Source organism: Haliotis rubra, unplaced genomic scaffold, assembly GCF_003918875.1.
Source record: "Haliotis rubra isolate DU_JTF1 unplaced genomic scaffold, ASM391887v1 Scf1, whole genome shotgun sequence".
NCBI classification, from domain to species: domain Eukaryota; kingdom Metazoa; phylum Mollusca; class Gastropoda; order Lepetellida; family Haliotidae; genus Haliotis; species Haliotis rubra.
Window position 1 is genome coordinate 7,280,710 of NW_025764891.1, and position 19,908 is coordinate 7,300,617.

The window sequence follows — 19,908 nt, forward strand, 5'->3', positions numbered from 1 at the left end:
TATCACATTCATGGCATACTCTATTACCTACTCATATATTACAATCTCAACTCATTCATCTACTTGGACCTTACATACATTATCTACTGATTCATTACATATATTATCTACTTATACTTTATGTACATTACCTTCTCATATTACATACATCATCTACTCATGTTTCATAATCTACTCATACCTTACATTATCTACTCAGACCTCACATGTACCATCTATTCACATATTACATACATCATCTATTCACATATTATATACATCATCTATTCACATATACATCATCTATTCACATATTACATACATCATCTACTCATGTTTCATAATCTACTCATACCTTACATTATCTACTCATACCTCCCATGTACCATCTATTCACATATTACATACATCATCTATTCACATATTACATACATCATCTATTCACATATTACATACATCATCTCACATATTACATACATCATTTATTCACATATTACATACATCATCTACTCATGTTTTATAATCTACTCATACCTTACATTATCTACTCATACCTCACATGTATCATCTATTCACATGTTACATACATCATCTACTCACATATTACATACATCATCTACTCATGTTTTATAATCTACTCATACCTTACATTATCTACTCATACCTCACATACATCATCTACTCACATATTACATACATCATCTACTCACATATTACATACATCATCTATTCACATATTACATACATCATCTATTCACATATTACATACATCATCTATTCACATATTACATTCATCATCTACTCATAAGTCACATACACACATATAATATCGTCTCATGAATAGTTATACAAGTAGCCCTATCACCTGGAGAAATATATGAATTTTTAAACTGATAAATAGAAAATGATGTTTGATATTTCATACCAGTCTGCAATATTCCAACTGTGGCAAGGCAACCTAAATTTATTTCAGAAACCAGCGATTGATATTATAGACAACTTCCTCAGCCATCAGTGAGTGAGTGAATTTAGTTTTACGCCGCTTTTAGCAATATTCCAGCTATATCACGCCGGGGGACACCAGAAATGGGCTTCACATATTGTACCCATGTGGGGAACCGAACCTGGGTCTTCAGTGTGACGAACAAACGCTTTAACCACAAGGCTACCCCACCGCCCCCTCAGCGTATGATGACACGCTATGAACAAAATCACTAGATTTGACCACCCAACCCACACAGATACTACATACAACTGTAAACCCGGAATCCCACAGTATAAATAATAAAAACATGACCAAAATGAATGTAACAAAAAGAAAACTACACTTACCATCAAGCATGAATCTGTTATAATCCAGCCGATTATAATCTATTGAAGATGAATATGGTAAACACCATGAATGTCTGTGGCGAAAGGATGATGAATAACGTGATGTTGACATAGTTCAAAGTTAAAATGAGAAAAAAACCAATTAATATCAAATATTCCTCCAGGAAGATTGGTATCACCAGATAAAACAAACTGTTCAATTTAGAAACAGCACAATTCCTCCATCGATGATTCTGCTTTCTGAGAAAGTATGGCAGCCATGGTACCTGTTACTTGACACAACAAAAAAATCTGATGCTCTTCAGCAATGACAACCACTGCCTTACAACTTCATCCAACGGTTTTTTTATCAACGCTGCATCTTTCCTGTGAAATTCCTGGTGAACTTTTCTTGTAATTTTCACAAAAATATTCTTGTAAAAGCTTTGCAACAAAATGTCACCCAAAAATATCTCTTGTGGCAAGTTGCAGACGACAACTGTCGCTGGACCAAACTGCGTCTGCTCTCTGTCTCCTTGTGGATCGTACCATATTAGATGGGAGGGGAACAGGTTGTGGTAGATTGTAAATACAAGTGACCCATATTACTGGACCACATCTGAGGTTATCCTTCCTTTTCCCAACTAGTTTTACCTCATGTCCCTGGTTCAATGATGGTAGGATGAGAGGTACGGAAGGAATGGTTTTATTACCACCAGAAATCACTGATTGAAAAAGAATGCTTGCTTTGGTTGTAGCTGAGACTACATTGACAGGTTGCCAAAACATAATTACATCCAAAGTTTGGAATTGTTCCATAACCCTCAAAGCAGCACCCCCAACCGACCAATGGACTGATCCTGCCTTGGAAGTGGAATAACCTAATCGTTAACATTAGGATGTAATACAGAGCATAAACAAGGATTAGCTCCACAAATAGCTGTACCTACTGGGCCAACAATGCTACCTAAGCCCACCAAATCAACAGCATTATTCTGATGAATAATTTAGAATTTTGTTTATATTATCCATCAAAGTCCAACCTTTAGAAAGTTCCTTTGATGAATCAGGTTACATGATGTTGGGCTGACCTGGGAAATAGGAAAATCTTTGTTTTAAAGCCCTGAATAGCTTGCATATAAAAAGGTCAGGTGCTTTCCAAGAAGTGGAGGGGCTTGCTGCCACAGGCCTTAACTTATGGTTATTCGCAAAAGAACATCTTTATTCTTAAGAGACATAAATTGAAGTTTTAAAAGATCTCTGTTTAATATGATGGAATAATCAGAAAACCTTTTACAAGTTTTTTTTTGTAAGATATAATTGAATATTAGTTTATGAACTGGATTTTGGGCGACTGACAACTGCAGTTCATTGCTATTGTGTTCATTATAATTGTATTGAACTAGCAATATTCAACATGCCGAAATAATTTAGCGATTTAGCATTCCCTTTTCATGAAAATCAAATATTACATATTTTGTTCATTGAAGTTGAACCTGGTGAACTTATTATTAAAGATTACTGATAGAACAGCTCATGTGCTTTTTTCTTCTCTCTCTCTTCAGAAATATTTTGGTGCAAATAGGTGGGTAGTAGTTTACAACAAATGGTCAAAGAAAGGACTTTTACAAATAATGCATGCTAATCAAGGAAACACTTTTCATGTCTTGATCATAAATGCTGCTTGAAATTTCAAATCTGATTGAAAATAGTTGAGTTTTCAAATTGTGACACTTAACAGGTAATCACATAGTAACTAATCCTGAGACTAAGCATACAGTATATATCTCCTACTTCACATCAATAGTGTATATATGTAATATTTCATGATCATGTTCAACTCCATGTATTATCCATGCAATATTGCTATCTTGTTCTGTAGCTTTTTATTACATTCAGTGATATGACAAAACACATACATCCTACTTAGTGTCACTGACAGGCAAACAGGAAGTAAACAATGACAAGTGTATACCGTATGTATGCACTGACAAGCGAATACTGTATGTATCCAATGACAAGTGATATCCAATGAGAGCCCATCATGACACTGGTATATGAAGAGATTCTGTCAATGTGCCAGGCTTGTACTCTATCAGAAAGTAGCTGTTATGTAACAGTACATATCCCCTTGCATCACTACAACATAGTGCATTACAAGGGTTTATAACATAGGTCCTACTGATGAGCTAGGAGAGAAAAGTAGCCTCCCTTGAATGTAATCAGCTCAAGTTGTTTGACTTGCTGTTTAACAGTTCCATGAGATCGTTCATATTACCTGGATTAACAGAGGGCTTTGCAGGTGGTGAGAAGGGTTTCATGTCCCTCTCACTTGAACTGTGTTGTCAGGGAACTAAACCCTAGAGCCTTAAATAGAAAACACACTGACCAATGCACTACCCTGACCTTACAACCCATGACTATGATAAGTAACTGACAAAGACTGACTGACTGAGTTTGGTTTTACGCCGCTTTTAGCAATATTCCAGCAACATCACGGCGGGGGACACCAGAAATGGGCTTCACACATTGCACCCATGTGGGGATTCGAACCCGGGTCTTCGGCGTGACGAGCCAACGCTTTAACCACTAGGCTACCCCACCGCCCCAACTGACAAAGAAGAACTTAGTATGAATGAATGGCAAACTCAGTTGCCAGAAATAATGGGTTTCATACTTGATATTCCAGGACATCAATTGACTGTGACAAAAAATATATATTCAAAAGATGTTTTCAAACTTTGTGTTGATCAAGAATAAAAGTGTCATCACAAAGGTATGACCTTTGAAAGTAATTTTTTAAGTCTCAACACAATATCTTGCAGAAGACTGACTGAGTTTAGTTTTACGCCGCTTTTAGCAATATTCCAGCAATATCACGGCGGGGGACACCAGAAATGGGCTTAACACATTGTGCCCATGTGGGGAATCGAACCCGGGCCTTCGGCGTGATGAGCAAACGCTTTAACCACTAGGCTACCCCACCGGCCCTCTTGCAGAAGAACAGAACCGAACACAGACTTTGAACACAGTAACCACTAGACTAATGTGTCAGTTCTTTATTGTAACCTTCACATTTGCAGAGAGTGCATTTTTCATTTCAAAACAAAATGTTATAATAGAATATGATTGAGAAGCCAAGAAACACATCTAAATATAGTACACGAGAATTTGAAAACTTGAATACATGTATAGTTCTGTTACATATACAAAGTTCTCAACAAAAGAATTTAACTTCAACACACTTTAACATTTCACTGATCTCTGAACATCCCAGGTGTCTATGCAGTTAATCATTTCAGCATGAGTAATTGTTAACAAAGTGCACACTGAGGCCAGGTTTATATGAATATTATTTACAGTTCAACTGAAGTATTTAACATTCCATCCATTGTATATGTTCTGTATACCTGATTTAGTGAACACAAAGAATATTAATGATTCCATTTCAAAACTCCTACATAAATCCTTTTTCAAACATTAAATTTGAAACAAACTTGCAACATCTTCATTTAAGTTTTAGAATGAATATTTTACAAATCTGAAAATTAATAGATACTGAGATTAGTTCAAAATTTAAGTGAGTGAGTGAGTGAGTGAGTGAGTGAGTTCAGTTTTACACTCCTTTTAGCAATATTCCAGCAATATCACAGTGGGATCACAATTTTAGAAAAATCTTTCTGGTATTGTATTCCCATTTTGAAGCTGAAACAGTATTTCCTTCTCTTGTTCATCTAGCATAAGTTCCTGTGCATTATGAACCTATCTACCTCATGTATTAATGTTGTTTAACACACATGTCCAAATGATATATTTACCAAGTCAAGGTACGATAAAGTTACACAAAGGCCTTTATTCTGTTTCAGCTGAGTCTTGCGCTATACACTCCACACCTTTCAACATATACAATATGTATGCACATACCCAGAATGCATCATGACAACGAGTCACCATGTCACGATATTAAACACTGTGGATCATAAAAACCTGATACAATGCATTTAACCTCAACAGTATAGGTAGTTAATGAAAATACACTTACCTTACTATCTAGTAACTTTCAATATATGTTATACATATACTGCTGCTGGAATCTATAGATTTACTCCACTGTTATTTATCCAATAACTGCTTGTAGACTAGTATATAAATATTGACCAAGGCACGTTTCTTATATATTGCACACTGTATAGCACAAAGAAGTATATTATAAACCCTGGTTAGCTGAATATTAATTAGATTATCATGACTTATTACTAAAACACTGTATAGCACAAAGAAGTATATTCTAAATCAACAACGGTTAGCTGATTATTAATTAGATTACTGACTTATTACTAAAATATTCTCTAATTACAATGTAGGATATGAATAGGAGTAAATTGCAACCCTAACAATGAAAAGCTTGGTTAATCACTATTTACATCAAACAGTCTAGAAGTTGTATAACTACTTTTAAGTGAAAGAATTGGGTTTGAGCAATATTTTTTTATACACCACATCAGATGAGGGAACCACCAGTTTAATTTCCTGTGAATGAGGTGTGGTGTGTGGAGAGCATGTCTGGAGAACGTTGTATAGAGTGGAGTTTGGAGTGAGTGGAGCTTAGAAAGTTTACTGTGTATAGAGAGAATGAAGTGATTAAGGGAAGATGGGGCTGTGGGAGATGGGATATTTCTTAGTTACATATATCTTTGGTCTCAGCTTCAAAATATACATATATATAAATACTCTAAGAGTCTGAAGTGAACGAACACACTGTAACACAAAACACACCCTTTTGCATATTCATCAAGAAAATGTATATGTGTAATTATATTTAACACATTTTTTTCTCAGATACCCAAATATTGAGTAAGTATAGAATCACTAATCAAGTTAATTATCCTCAGTGGCAATCATTAGACATTTCAGAACAGGTTTCATCCCATACATAATATAATAATATATCTAAAGAAAAGTGTACAATCCCCACATTGGAAGATGACCAGGTGTTGGAAACATGAATACCTTCACACACCTGAGACACCTGAGACACAAGTGTCAAAATGGGAGGTGTCACTCTGGGCGAGTGACTTAGATAAAATGTGACCCTGTCCACCTGAGAGGGAATGGGTACTTGCTATGTGAATAAGTGAGTGAGTTTAGTTTTACGCTGCACTCAGCAATATTCCAGCTATATGGCGGCGGTCTGTAAATAATCGAGTCTGGATAAGACAATCCAGTGATCAACAACATGAGCATCGACCTGCGCAATTGGGAACCGATGACATGTGTCAACCAAGTCAGCAAGCCTGACCACCCGATCCCGTTAGTCGCCTCTTACGACAAGCACGGGTTACTGAAGGCCAATATTCTAACCCGGACCTTCACAGGTCACTTGCTATGTGAGGTATATGTAAAAACTTTCAGTGTCTGTAAGCAAGATGGGTTGTATATTCCCCAAGGAGCTGAGAATGTTAACTAGAATACAGATCCACTGGTCAGGGGAAAAATATACCATATTTGGGCAGAGATGCCTTGACAATTGTGGTATACTACTACTACTATTTCTTCTACTTACTGCTACCTACAACTACTACTACCTACAACTACTACTTCTACTACCACTACAATAATCCAGTCTGGATAAGACAATCCAGTGATCTACAGCATGAGCATCAATCTACACAACTGGAATACGATGACATGTGTCAACCAAGTCAGTGTGCCTGACCACCCGATCACTACTACTACTACTACAACTACTACTACTACTACTACTGATGATGATGATGATGATAACAATAACTCATTCCAAAACGTGCTAATCATTAACTGTCCACTCCACAACATGAGATCAAATTGAAATGAACAGCCACACCAAACCACAATCTAATGGAAAAAGTAAGGTATGGCTAAATGATTTATGACCATGCCTAGGTTGTATATACCTGACCTGGTTTCACTTAAGTTTGGCCAATACCTCTGAAGAGTTCAATTTTCAGGTACATGTCCCCGTCCTGATAAGATCTATATCGTAATGCCTACTAACACTCTGTCCTTCTACAGGTATATCAGCATACCTGCTCACACAAATCAATATTGCTGTAAACAGACCCAAACAGGCAATCACACTCCCTTGCATGCTCTAAATGTAAAACTTAAAGAAAACAAATAATAACAAAAAAATACTAGCTTAATTTGCAGAGTCATATCCAGTAATGCTTTGTGAGTCGTGTTCATAAAAAAATATATTTGTAAATTTGTACAGTAAACAGGACTTGTCAAAAGTGTTTACATAGAGAAAGTTCCAGACACCCTTTCACCTACCCTCATAGATTCCATTCTGAATGACAGGCTTGGGCTTCTTGCTTGAATTCCAAAACGAAAGAGTTCGATCTCCGAAAACAATCCACATAAATGTGAGCACCAAGGAACTCATAGAAAAGTAGACAATTCCCTCGATAACTGTTGCGAGTATGGTGAGACCAGTTGCCAGCATTGACATTCCCCTGATGTGGCGGGTGGTGAAGGGGTAGCCCATTGATGTCCCGCAAGACACACTTCACTAACTTCTCTGGCTAGAGAGCTCCAATACTGTCTTTGTATTCTGCTCTTCAATTACTAGCCTCTGTTATCTATCCGGGGTATATTTTCTTTTCAACATGCGATATGGAATTTCTGGAATCAACCCTCAGGGATTAAATGCGAAGTGAAGGTTCATCTCATAAGTAAGTACAAAGATCGGGTTCACTGATTTGATATCCCACTAAGCCAAAATTGACTCAAATAACATCTTTTCTCAACATGGGGAAATTTGTCAATGAAAACTTTCAAACATGTCACATTTGACGACAAAAACTAATTCAAAATTTAAATATGCTCAAAAATAATTTGAAAGAAAAACAGATATCCAAATGAAAATATGCTCCAGAAATGTAAAACAACAGACAATGCTACTTTCCTTTCAACTATCTCCAGAAATTTCTTTCACAAAATCCAAAATATCCTCAGCAGATCATCAGCCAGATGGACAAGGTGCGTCCTATCTACTCAAGTTTTTCAAGCGCTTTTAGAGACCGAATGGGGAGGAAAATGAGGGATAGTGTTTGACGAAAATGAGGAGCGATCTGATGAAAATTTGGCAAGGGTTGGTTGTATATATCTATTCGGAAACTCTGACCTTTCAGGAGTTCTTTTCAGGTTTGATGGGATCCTTATATCACTTTCCATCCAAACGGCTGGCCTCATGCTGAGGCTCCGTCAAGGATAACATAAACAACGAACATCAACTAGCATCTGTCCGTGATCTCCACATCCATGTGTACACTTTTAAAATTCCAACAATATTTTAAAATCATGAAATATCTCAGACATGACTGAATGTAGCTGAGTAAACGAGTAGATAGATAATAATTTTTTTTATATCATATCATGATTCCATGATGGAGCTATGCACACAAGGCAGCTATGACAACAACAAAATATATATATAAAAAATGAAAAAAAAAAATTGTAATTTTTTTGGACTGTTCAATTTCAATGAGTGATAAGATAAAGTCAGAGTAAAAAGAAACATCTTGTACCGAGACAACTGATAACAACCTTTCTTACTCCACCCATTAAGGGCCCCATTTATGCCAATGCATTTCTATCTCTACAAATTGTATGCACAAGGTATAAATTTTCACAATCACACAGGCAGTATGTGAGGTTATGATGTCAGCCAATTGTAACTCGATCATGACTCGTCCTGTGAGACAGAGCCTCTGGGAATTGTGGGATATCTATCCTGGCGGGAGTTATCAAAAACAAATGCACGTGTCTGATGAGTTTCATCTTTCCTGCATCTTCAGCAGGAATCAAGAGTATATTTGTAATGTCTTAGAGCACAGCGCGGTAAAGGAAATGGCGAAATGCGTTTCCTCGAATTATCTGCAACAAATTTTTATAAGTTGAATATCTTCCTCCCATTCAATTTAACCTATAGACACTGCTCTTATGAGTGGGAAGAAAGGTTAGAATACTGCTCGACTGATTTACTTTACAACGTATACAAAATGCCATGTGTCACAACCGAAGAACTGAGATATGAAAAAATAATAATGAACGACTGGAAATTAACTCAATGATTTTTACAAGTACATCTTCAAATCTAAAAAAACAAAAAACCAAAAACAATTAAAATTAATTCCAACCTTGTTTCATTAACTACCATAAAACCAATACCATATTTGAATTTCAATTTTCCCTGGTAATTGTTGATAACAAGTAATCCTCCATCAAAATAACTCAACTTTCCATTATATTGCATTAAGAAAACTATATAAAATACCTTTCATCCTAAAACTCTTAACTAACAATAACCTGTGACATTTCATTGACTCTTTTGAACTAAAAAACACTCAGTTACTTATTCTCTCGCAAAAATAAACCTTTTGTTCACCTTTACAACAATCAAAACTCATACACCACCAAGAACAAAAACATTATACATAAAATAAAACAGCTGGTACAATAAACTAAAGGAAGCGACACCGACATAAATTTTTTCAGGATTACCAATTTTCCAGACAGCAAAACTGCTGAAAATGTAAAGTTTCCTTTCTCAGCTCAAAGGCAACCTGAAATCCCATCAGATTTCTTCACTAATCAAAATAAACCTGACTCCCTCGAGCTCCGCAATCTGGAGGTAATTACAGATCACCTATAGAAAACTTCAGGATAGAAAAGAAACATGCCCACCTCCCTGGTAACTTTGTTATTATCAGAAGCACATGTAGATTAGTTTGTATTCGTTTGAGGAATGTGCTGATATGTTCCATATACAGAGTAAAAATACGGTTCAAAAGTGCAAAATAGCAATCACAGATATTTGTAATTGGTTGTTATTTGCCTAACATAATCTTTCAGGTTACTTTATATTGCCCGAATATGTGATATATTTCATATCATCTTAAACTCTAGTTGACTTGTATATCAGTGAGTTAGTGAGTGAGTTTAGTTTTACACCGCACTCAGCAATATTCCACCTATATGGCTCCGGTCTGTAAATAATTGAGTCTGGACCATACAATCCAGTGATCAACAGCATGAGCATCCATCTACGCAATTGGGATACGATGACATGTGTCAACCAAGTCAGCAAGCCTGACCACCCGATCCCGTTAGTCGCCTCTTACGACAAGCATGGGTTGCTGAAGATCAATTCTAACCTGGATCTTCACGGGTTCCCACGTCATTACACAGGCATGAAAAGACAATTGCCCTAATTACAACACATAGATTGAATACTACTCCACGTGGCATTAAAACACACCAAAAATATTAATTCAAAATATATAATCAACTTACCCATAAACGTAATAACAAACATCATGTAAACTTGATTCAAATGTCCAACAAGAACAGGGGAACAGAATTCTTAACCAATTGTTCGGTTCCTTACTCTAAACCCATCAGTGCCAATAATCACTAGACTCCACCAGTGGTGATGAGTCAGAGTGAATCATGCAGGATTGCCCTCATCATTGATTCATAATTCAATAGCTCCTTGACCCACATTCCAATTCATCAACAGAGACACGTTCCAAAAACTGTCAGTGTTCTAATCTGTCTTGAGGATAAATCATATTTTGTGATAGAAACCAAATCAAATTGACATAAAAACGTTCATGTTTTGTACAAAAATACTCTCATCTCTGCACAAATTGGACACTGTTCACAGGAACGGAATTTATTGTTTGAATATTATGTGACAAATTCAATCTCATCATAATAATTCTTGATTTTAAAAATCAAAACTAGCATGTCTCTATTATGCCAGATGGGAATCGGCTTTTACTTTGCCATTTGTAACAGTGGCTAGTGAAACCTATGATGCTCATTATATTTAATTTCATCAGAGTTAAATACAATTAGTTCTCTCTTACAACTATGTTTATTTTGTAAGATGAACACTGACAGATGTACTTCATAACTTGTCAGTTTTAACATTTCAAACTACAGTGCCTGAAAAAACACAGCTTCATTCTTCAGATATTTCTGTGAGGAATTTCATCATTTTCCTTTTTTATCTTCAAACATTTGTTTTTGTTTCAACTTTAAAAATATACATGAATCCATGCCTCAAGGGTAATTGTGGAAGAAGTGAAGAAACTCTTAGAAATGTCAACACTCTCTTTCAGAGACCTCAGTATCTCAACCACACCCAGTGACGATCTTGAAAACATTCAAGTCAAAGGAATGATGCCACGCACACAAACTATTGCAAAATAAAAAACTTTGCAACTTTTGTTAATATTGTCTTAGCAACAGATCAACAGATATAACCTGTATTTTCATATAAACCCTTTCCTAGTAGGGAATAACACTGAATGAAGTGTTTGTTCTGCAGTGAGTGAGTGAGTGAGTGAGCGAGTGAGTATGGTATTATGCCTTTATAGCAATATTTCAGCAATATCACGCCAGGGAACACCAGAAATGGGCTTCACACATTGTACCAATATGGGGAATCAAACCCAGGTCTTTGGCGTAACCAGCGAACGCTTTTAACCACTAGCCTACCCCACCAACCCTTCTGCAACGCAATGGAACTGTATTGTATTATTGCCATTTTCTTGTAAGTTATTATGTCCAGGTGAGACAAACCAAGGGTTGATACCATGATCACCAATCAAGGATGTCAAGGTACACCATAAAACATCAAGGCCACAGACTTACAAATATAACAGGTAATCACCTCTCATTTTAAGAACACATTACCCAAATATATTTCTTCAACATGTATGTATATTTATACATATTTATGTATACTCCATCAGATCTGTGTTTAGACATGATTTGTTCGTCAGCTTATGATAGGTGTACATGTACGTTAATAATCCTCAACAATCAACAAACATAAATCCATCTATCTATAATGCCAATCTGAACATGTTGGCGCCAACATAAAGAAAATGCTTGTGTTGAAATATAATTACACCTCTGTCCACACAACAAAATCCTCCACGGATTGTTTAAGGAAACAAAACTTCAGACAATCTTATGAATGCAGATTGACATCAATGTACAACACCAACAAAGGCTGTTGGTCTTGCACCTATCTGGCTTGAAATAGGATGCCAGCAATATCATTGATTCTATTTGTGGTTGTTTTATAGGCAGTGATACCTCAATTAGCTATGTTTATATTCAGAACGTGAATCTTAAGCCTGGTATCATTTACCAGTGTTATCCCATAGTGGATGTGTATACTTGATGTATACAAAGTGTTCATTCCCTTGACTGAACCATTGGCGCCATTTTGGTAAAGCAGATTAGGATGGGTTAACAGTAACAGTAGAGGAAAAGTTCTCCCTGTAAAAACTTCCTGAATTCTTGCCCATATGCGTATTCTTACCCGTACAGATCAGTTAAGGAGTTGATTCAGAGAAATAGAGATTCAAATTTACAATTATGTGGAAAATGTGTGCATAATATACAATTATGCAGAAAATGTGCATAATTATGTATATTAAAGCAATACTGCAACAATATCATTGCTTAATTGGAATGTTAAGAACAGATGTTACAAGTATCATGATTGTATCCTTACAATACAACTCAGGTCTGTGGTTGAACAGGAACCGTTTTATTTAACCACATGTAGCCTACCCACTGCCCCATCCAATACAAGCTACTATATCTTTCTGTGATTACACACTATCAAGAAATGACCAATACTGACACTGATGTTTCAAAGATGCATACACATCAATAATACCCGAGGAACAAAAATTACATAAATAGTTTTTATATTAGCCATCCAACAAACTGTATTCAATGGATACATGGGCAAGAACATGTATATTACACGTCAGAGTATATTTCAGAAGAAAAAAAGGATTGAATTTCTTTATTAGATAAGTATGAATGATCAACATATATTCTCTGACAAAATATAATTCTTTGTGGGTAAAATTATGTCTAATTAAGCATGGCTGTATTTTAAGGATGATTTGCTCCTGCAAAAAGATATCTTGGAGACTAAAGAATTAGCACACCTCTCTCCTAATGTGACAGTTTAAACCACACCAAGCCATGCTATAATGTCTTTTAAATTGGACCAGCTGGAGCAAAGCCCCATCTGCTAATGGCAGGAGATGCAGGGTCCTCCTTCCCATTGGTGATGAGTCTTATCTAAACTCATCTCCTACTTCCTGTGGGGCCAAATAATGACTTTCACCACCAAGTGTGTTCTGGGGTGTCCCCAGTTGACCTGCTGCAGTCATATGCTCCTCATTTGCTTAAATTGGCTGCCATTTGCAAACTGAGGCCAAGATATAGGTTTTCAACAACATTTTACGAGCACAAAGAGTGGGATAAAAATTCATATATCGCAGCTGGGACTGGTTATTAAGCAGGTGATGCTTTGTTAAATAAGTCACTCTTAACATAAAATAGGAATTTTTAATACTATTCATAATTATTAGTTGTTAGATTACTATTACTCTTTACATAATTAAGCAAGCTTACATCTTAGATCAACTTTACTTAATATATAATGGCAAAAACTGGGGAAAATACCAATTTTTTTTCATTTTTAACATGATATAAAAACTGGGGAAAATGCCCCAATTTTATTTTCATTTTTAACACGGTATAAATGTACATCATTTATGTGTGAAATGTATCTATATTTCTTGTACCTACTGTGTAAATATTTGTAGCTTATAGAATATTGCCACTGTTTCTTCATGGAATGCTATGCAATAAATATCTTATTATTACAATTGTGTATAAAACGTCAAATACTGATACTGCAGGAAAAGTAAAGTACAATAATACTATTGAAATAAGATTAAATTTGGAGCTAATTTCTGTTGAGAAATGAAATACTATAGAGACTATCCAACAATCTAACTGGCTGAATGTTATGACATACAATCTGACTTCTAAACAGAAGAATTCTCAACTTTCATCCAGTGATGTCAGTGATGACAAACATGTGGTGACCTTCACCTTTATCATGTCCAGCAAACATGCTGAATGTGTATACAACAGGAATAAACAATACTCCAGATACATACACGCCAAGAAAGATCAGTGGATAAGAGGGTGTAGAATTACAAAATCACAAAAGGTAACTGTTTTCATTTTCCAATGTTTACTGCCTAAGTGAAAACATTTACTATGCTGAGCTTTATTAAGTACTTCTATTCAACAGCTTGGCACTAGTATCATCATAGTCAGCGCATTCCTTCATCAGGCATATTGATATAGGCACCAGTCAGCTGTCTATTTCATCTTGGTATATTCCAAAATTCAGTTATCAAAGACCTTTCCAGGCATATTTTCAAAGCCAAATTTAATATTTTAAATTATTCAAAAGAACACACAGAAATTGTTCAATTTGAAGACTACAAATGGAGTCCCTGAAAATAAATATTTTAGAATTTCCTTGTTTCTACCTTCTCTTAATATATCATTGGGCCCACGGAGTTTGTCATCAGGTATATGTTATACCTTAGACTGTAGCATATGTCAAACCTGATTTTGTTATACTCTTTACAACATGCCCCATTTGGGTGAACATGTGCAATAACATCATCCCATTCATGTATCTCAATGTCAAGAAAACGTCTTATCTCATGCAAGAATAGGTGAACAAAATCATCTGGCTTATGCAATATCTGCATACCTTTACTGATTTTCTTTGATATGGTTGAACATAAAAATATGCACAAAATTTAAGGCCCCTATGACACTACTCCAATCAATAAGACATCCTTAATAAATACCTCTTTTAAATGCAACATATAAATCCTTAACACCAAAATTATCCCAGTTAATAATATTGCATAACCCTATTTCATAGTTTGTGTATTTGTCTGTGGTTTACCAACATACTCCACTATATTAAAGCTAAAGGAAGGCAGTCCAATATACACAAGTCTGAACCAGACAATCCAGTGCTTGATATTTTGAGCAACCATCCACACTGTCGGTGGAAGAATGACAACAATCAGCCAAGTCACAAAGTCATTGATCACAACCAGTATAGGCTACAGGGGACCACCTCTTCTCTGTATCACCCATAGGGTCCTCTCTGATTGGTTAAGAGGACTTCACTGTGCTTCCGTATCAGGTGATTACGACATTTACACAACACATGCCTTATAAAAAGTGTTAAACTACACCTTCACTGATGTGCCTCAACAATGAACACTTGACACTTCAACTTCCATGCATGACAATGATATATAATGTAAAGTCACATAAGGTCACTTAATGTGACATGACCACTACAAAATACTATAAAACTATTCTAAGACTAAACTAAAGAAATCTGTCTCCGTGCAAACTAATGTAGAATATATGGCATGTAGTAGATATCTATATTTGTAAGCAACAAATGAATCAAGAATGAAATGGTTATATTGGCATTTTTCATAGCTGTTGCAGGAATAAAATGCTGAATGGTAATTAAGCAAAGCATGGGTTTGGCCATTAGAAAGATTGGGCAGATTATGGCAAATGTTTTAGCAGGTTCTAGTCGCGACTGCAATATGCAAATTTCATGAACAATTATTTGTACATAAGAAAAATTACATCAATGAATTTGATTAAAATTATTTGAATTTAAAGAAACACATCATGCATACAATCATGCAAGATTATATTTTTTGAAGAACACAAACAATTTGGACAACACACGGACATTTACAAAACTGAACCAGGCAAACACGAATCCGAATAAATATTGAGGTTTACTTTTCATGCTGAAAAAATATTCAAAATGACAACAAATTGAAATTACAATACTGAAACAATATCAACTGTTTAAGCTATAATATATATGAATATCTTCAGAATGACTTCTGACAGCAGAGGCAGAAGCTTGTAAGCCAGGAAGAGTTGTCTCCCTTGCATCAGGAGGCCTCTGTTTCAGGCTGAGTTGTTTTATAAAGCATGCTTGTGAGTCACACACATTTTGCATTTCTTTCTAGTTTTGAAGCTTAGACCAGAGCTGTGTATTTACTTGTATTACAATGAATGTGCTGATGTTTTACATCAGTTAAAAGAAAAGCAACTTGGGCAAATGATAACATGCTTATTTCTTACTTTAAAGTATTTTCAAAGATGTATTTAGGAAATATCAACCAAATTTACATAACCTCTTTTTGATAGAATTGTTTAGAAATAACAAACTGAAATATGATATTTTGTAACTGTGCTTTCTGTTTGTGGTAAACTCTCATCAAAACTGGTCTTGGCTGACAGAAAGAAAATTATTACATAATTACAATCTGAGAAAGACTCGATGTATGTGACTCAGGTGTGTCTTGAACAACCATGCAGGTTTACAGGGTAATAAGCTTGTTAGTCAAACTTACTCGGACTTTTCTTAGGGGATGTTTTGGAAACATCTTTGTGAGATGTTTCCGGTGTTTTTTTCTGAGGTGTTTTAGACGGAGCTGGTTTCCGGGGTGCTAAATCAAAAGTTATAAAATATGTAATCTGGATTACATATGAAGTACGTACTCCAGGACTCCACCTTTGACGGAAGGTCGAAATACTTCCACATTATTCATGGCAGTATATACCAACAGGAGTATTTCTTTTGATATGAATCAGGGAGAAAGCTGCAATTATTGATACATGCATGACATTCTATTCTTGCTGCTCTCTTTCATCCGGATTTCACAGCTGAGAATTGCTGTATGGCTCACATGTTGCCAAAGCAACAGTTATACCTAATCTTCCTGATGTCACTAAGCCAAATGCTCTTTATATACCACTGCCATTGTGACTGACCGAGTTTGGTTTTACGCCGCTTTTAGCAATATTCCAGCAACATCACGGCGGGAGACACCAGAAATGGGCTTCACACATTGTACCCATGTGGGGATTCGAACCCAGGTCTTCGGCGTGACGAGCGAACGCTTTAACCACTAGGCTACCCCACCGCCCCCCACTGCCAGTGTGACTTGTAACAGTGGTATGTAAATATTCAAGTCTGGACCAGACAATCCAGTGCTTGACTTCATGAGCATTGACCTAAGTGAATAATAAAGTGTCGCTGAACAGCAGTTCAACCCCAGGTCTTAACATATGTTAAAACTTCGATAATTCATCTTATTCAAAGGTTTAGAATAGATTTTAATTTGCAGTATTTGCGACAAAAATCATTAAGGCTGAGCTTCTCATTGCAAACACATGATTCATGAGTTAATTTGCCATGCAGGTTGCGCATAGAGCGTTTCTTCACCTGATTTAGCAGTCAACATTGCATCATGCATAACAGGAGGGCATAACAGTGGTATATATCATATAGGTATAATAAATGTGCTATAATGATCATATTAGTTACAAACACACTGAACTGGATATATATGAACATTAAATAATGACAGTGATGTTACGTGAGGGAATATATGAAGACTGTAGATTCAGGTATATCGAGTATATCAGGTACATATAGGTATATTAGGTACAGGTATACCAGGTACATATAGGTATATATGACAGGTGTGTGGAGGTTACCTGGTGGGGGTATGGAGCTCTTGACATTACTGTACTTCTTGATACGAGGAGTTTCTGGTTTCGCAGAGTCATTCTTCTTGTTCTTAGCATTCTTCTGCTTGACAGATCCCTGTAAAACAGAAAAATATCTAAAAATATCACGTGTGTACAGGAATTACCATAATTCTTTCTATACTAGCCACATAAAGAAACTGTGCATTGTCAAAATATTATCCCAGTTGATAACAATGTTAAAGGTACATATAAACTTTAATGGAGGGATCATGAGACCATAACAAGTCGGGAGAATTTCAATGGAAAAGTCAATCACAATGACGTCACGAGTCCACAAGCGGGACAGGGGTCAAACGACCATGTCACAAGATCAATAACGGGTATGTCCACCATCGGCATTGACAACAGCAGTGCATCGACGACGCATAGAGCCTATCAAACGTGCAAGGAAGGCTTGTGGGATGTCACAACAGATTCTCTCAAGTTCTGTTGCAAGGTCAAGGACGTTATCTGGCGGATGAGGAAGACGGCGTAGACAGCGATCCATCTCGTCCTAAACATGCTCTATCGGGGAGAGATCCGGTGAATTTGCAGGCCAAGGCAGTAAGTCAACGCTGTGGTGTTGCAAGAAATCCATAGCAACCCTTGCCGTATGAGGGCGGGCATTGTCCTGTTGGAATGTTAACCCAGGGCCATGACGTTGCAGAAAAGGAATTGCCACAGGTCGAAGAATCTGATCCCTGTAGCCCACACCAGTTAAGTTGCCCTTAACAATCACCAAAGGAGTTCTTTGGCGTGCTGTTATTCCACCCCAAATCATCAAGGAACCACCACCAAAGCGATTCCTCTCCAAGACACAGGCCTGTGCATAACGTTCTCCCACGCGTCTATAGGCGTTGACGTCCATCACTAAGGGAAATATTAAACCTGGACTCATCTGTAAAAACATTTCTCCACCAAAACAAGGGTCTGCGGACATGATTTGGCACCACATTCGGCGAGCTTGTTGATGACGTTGTGTCAGGATAGGCCGTATGGCGGGACGTCGTGGTCTGATCCCGTGATGACGTAAACGTTGTCGAACAGTGTTGGGATGGATACGGTGAAGTCCTGGGATGGTTCAGGCAGTCATCACTGCAGTCTGAAACCTGTGGCGAAGATGGGTCACCCTTATCCATATGTCCTGTCTTGGCGTTGTTACACGTGGACGTCCAGAACGTGGCCGATCGATGACGTCATTTGTGTTCTGGTAGCGTCTCACCAGTGCAGAAATGGTGTTCCGGTGGCAGTGGAAATGTGCAGCCACTTGTCGTTGAGACATTCCCCCACGGACCATCCCAATGGCCTCATGACGTTGTGCAGACAGGAGCCTTGGCATGCTATGCGTTTCAATAGCCGTTTAATTTTTTGAACGATCGCAAGGGCAGGGGTTGAGCTTTCCAAAGTGACAGTATTGTGTGGCATTCATTTGCTCTGTTTCTCTTTCCCGGAATGCACGTGCAACAACGTATTGCACGTCTCAAGGACGAAACCCACTGACGTCACGGAATGTGGCACGTGCATGCATGTTGGATACATGTCACTAATCTCTGAGTTTGAATCCTTATGTGTCTACACAGGTTTGATAAATTTAGATTTTAAATTTTTGTATGCACAGTTTCTTTATGTGCCTAGTATACATATTATTTCTTCAATCAATAAGTAAATTAAATATTTGATTTAATGTGACTAACACCTTTAAAGAACAATATATATATATATATATAGGCAATATATATAATTGTCACATTGTTCTCTCACACATGTAAGAATTGTCAGGAAAGTATAGGCCTGAAATCCCATGAACAAGAGATGCTGGAGAGTTATTCCCCTTTAGCCACCATCATACAGTACTGACATCACCGAAATGTTTTACATGTTTAATGCTACAAATCAACTGATAGTCTGGTTCACAGTGCTTGAATTGCATTATATTGCCTTCCACCAAGCCCTTTCTGCAATGCTAAAGCCCTAACTATAGCAAGTCTAGATTTCCTCAGGTTCAGGTTCTGAAGCTCCCTTCTCACTGGGGCTCCTTTTCAATTCAAAAGGAATTGCTTGTTTCTATCAAAATTA

At 36.7% G+C, this 19,908-nt stretch overlaps 1 protein-coding gene across 4 annotated transcripts in view; it reads right to left on the reverse strand.

Moving 5' to 3' along the window:
• The window catches only part of LOC124277280 (CAP-Gly domain-containing linker protein 1-like), a 164,999-nt gene that overhangs the window by 55,511 nt on the left and 89,580 nt on the right, over positions 1-19,908 (reverse strand). For 3 of the 4 annotated variants that reach the window (XM_046713041.1, XM_046712966.1, XM_046713121.1), the window contains exons 8-9: positions 17,800-17,908; positions 16,650-16,745 (exon numbers count right to left, since the gene is read on the reverse strand). In XM_046713041.1, the coding sequence (XP_046568997.1) occupies positions 16,650-16,745; positions 17,800-17,908 (205 nt within the window). The remainder of the gene's footprint in view (positions 1-16,649; positions 16,746-17,799; positions 17,909-19,908) is intronic. The other variant, XM_046713186.1, reaches the window with a different exon arrangement.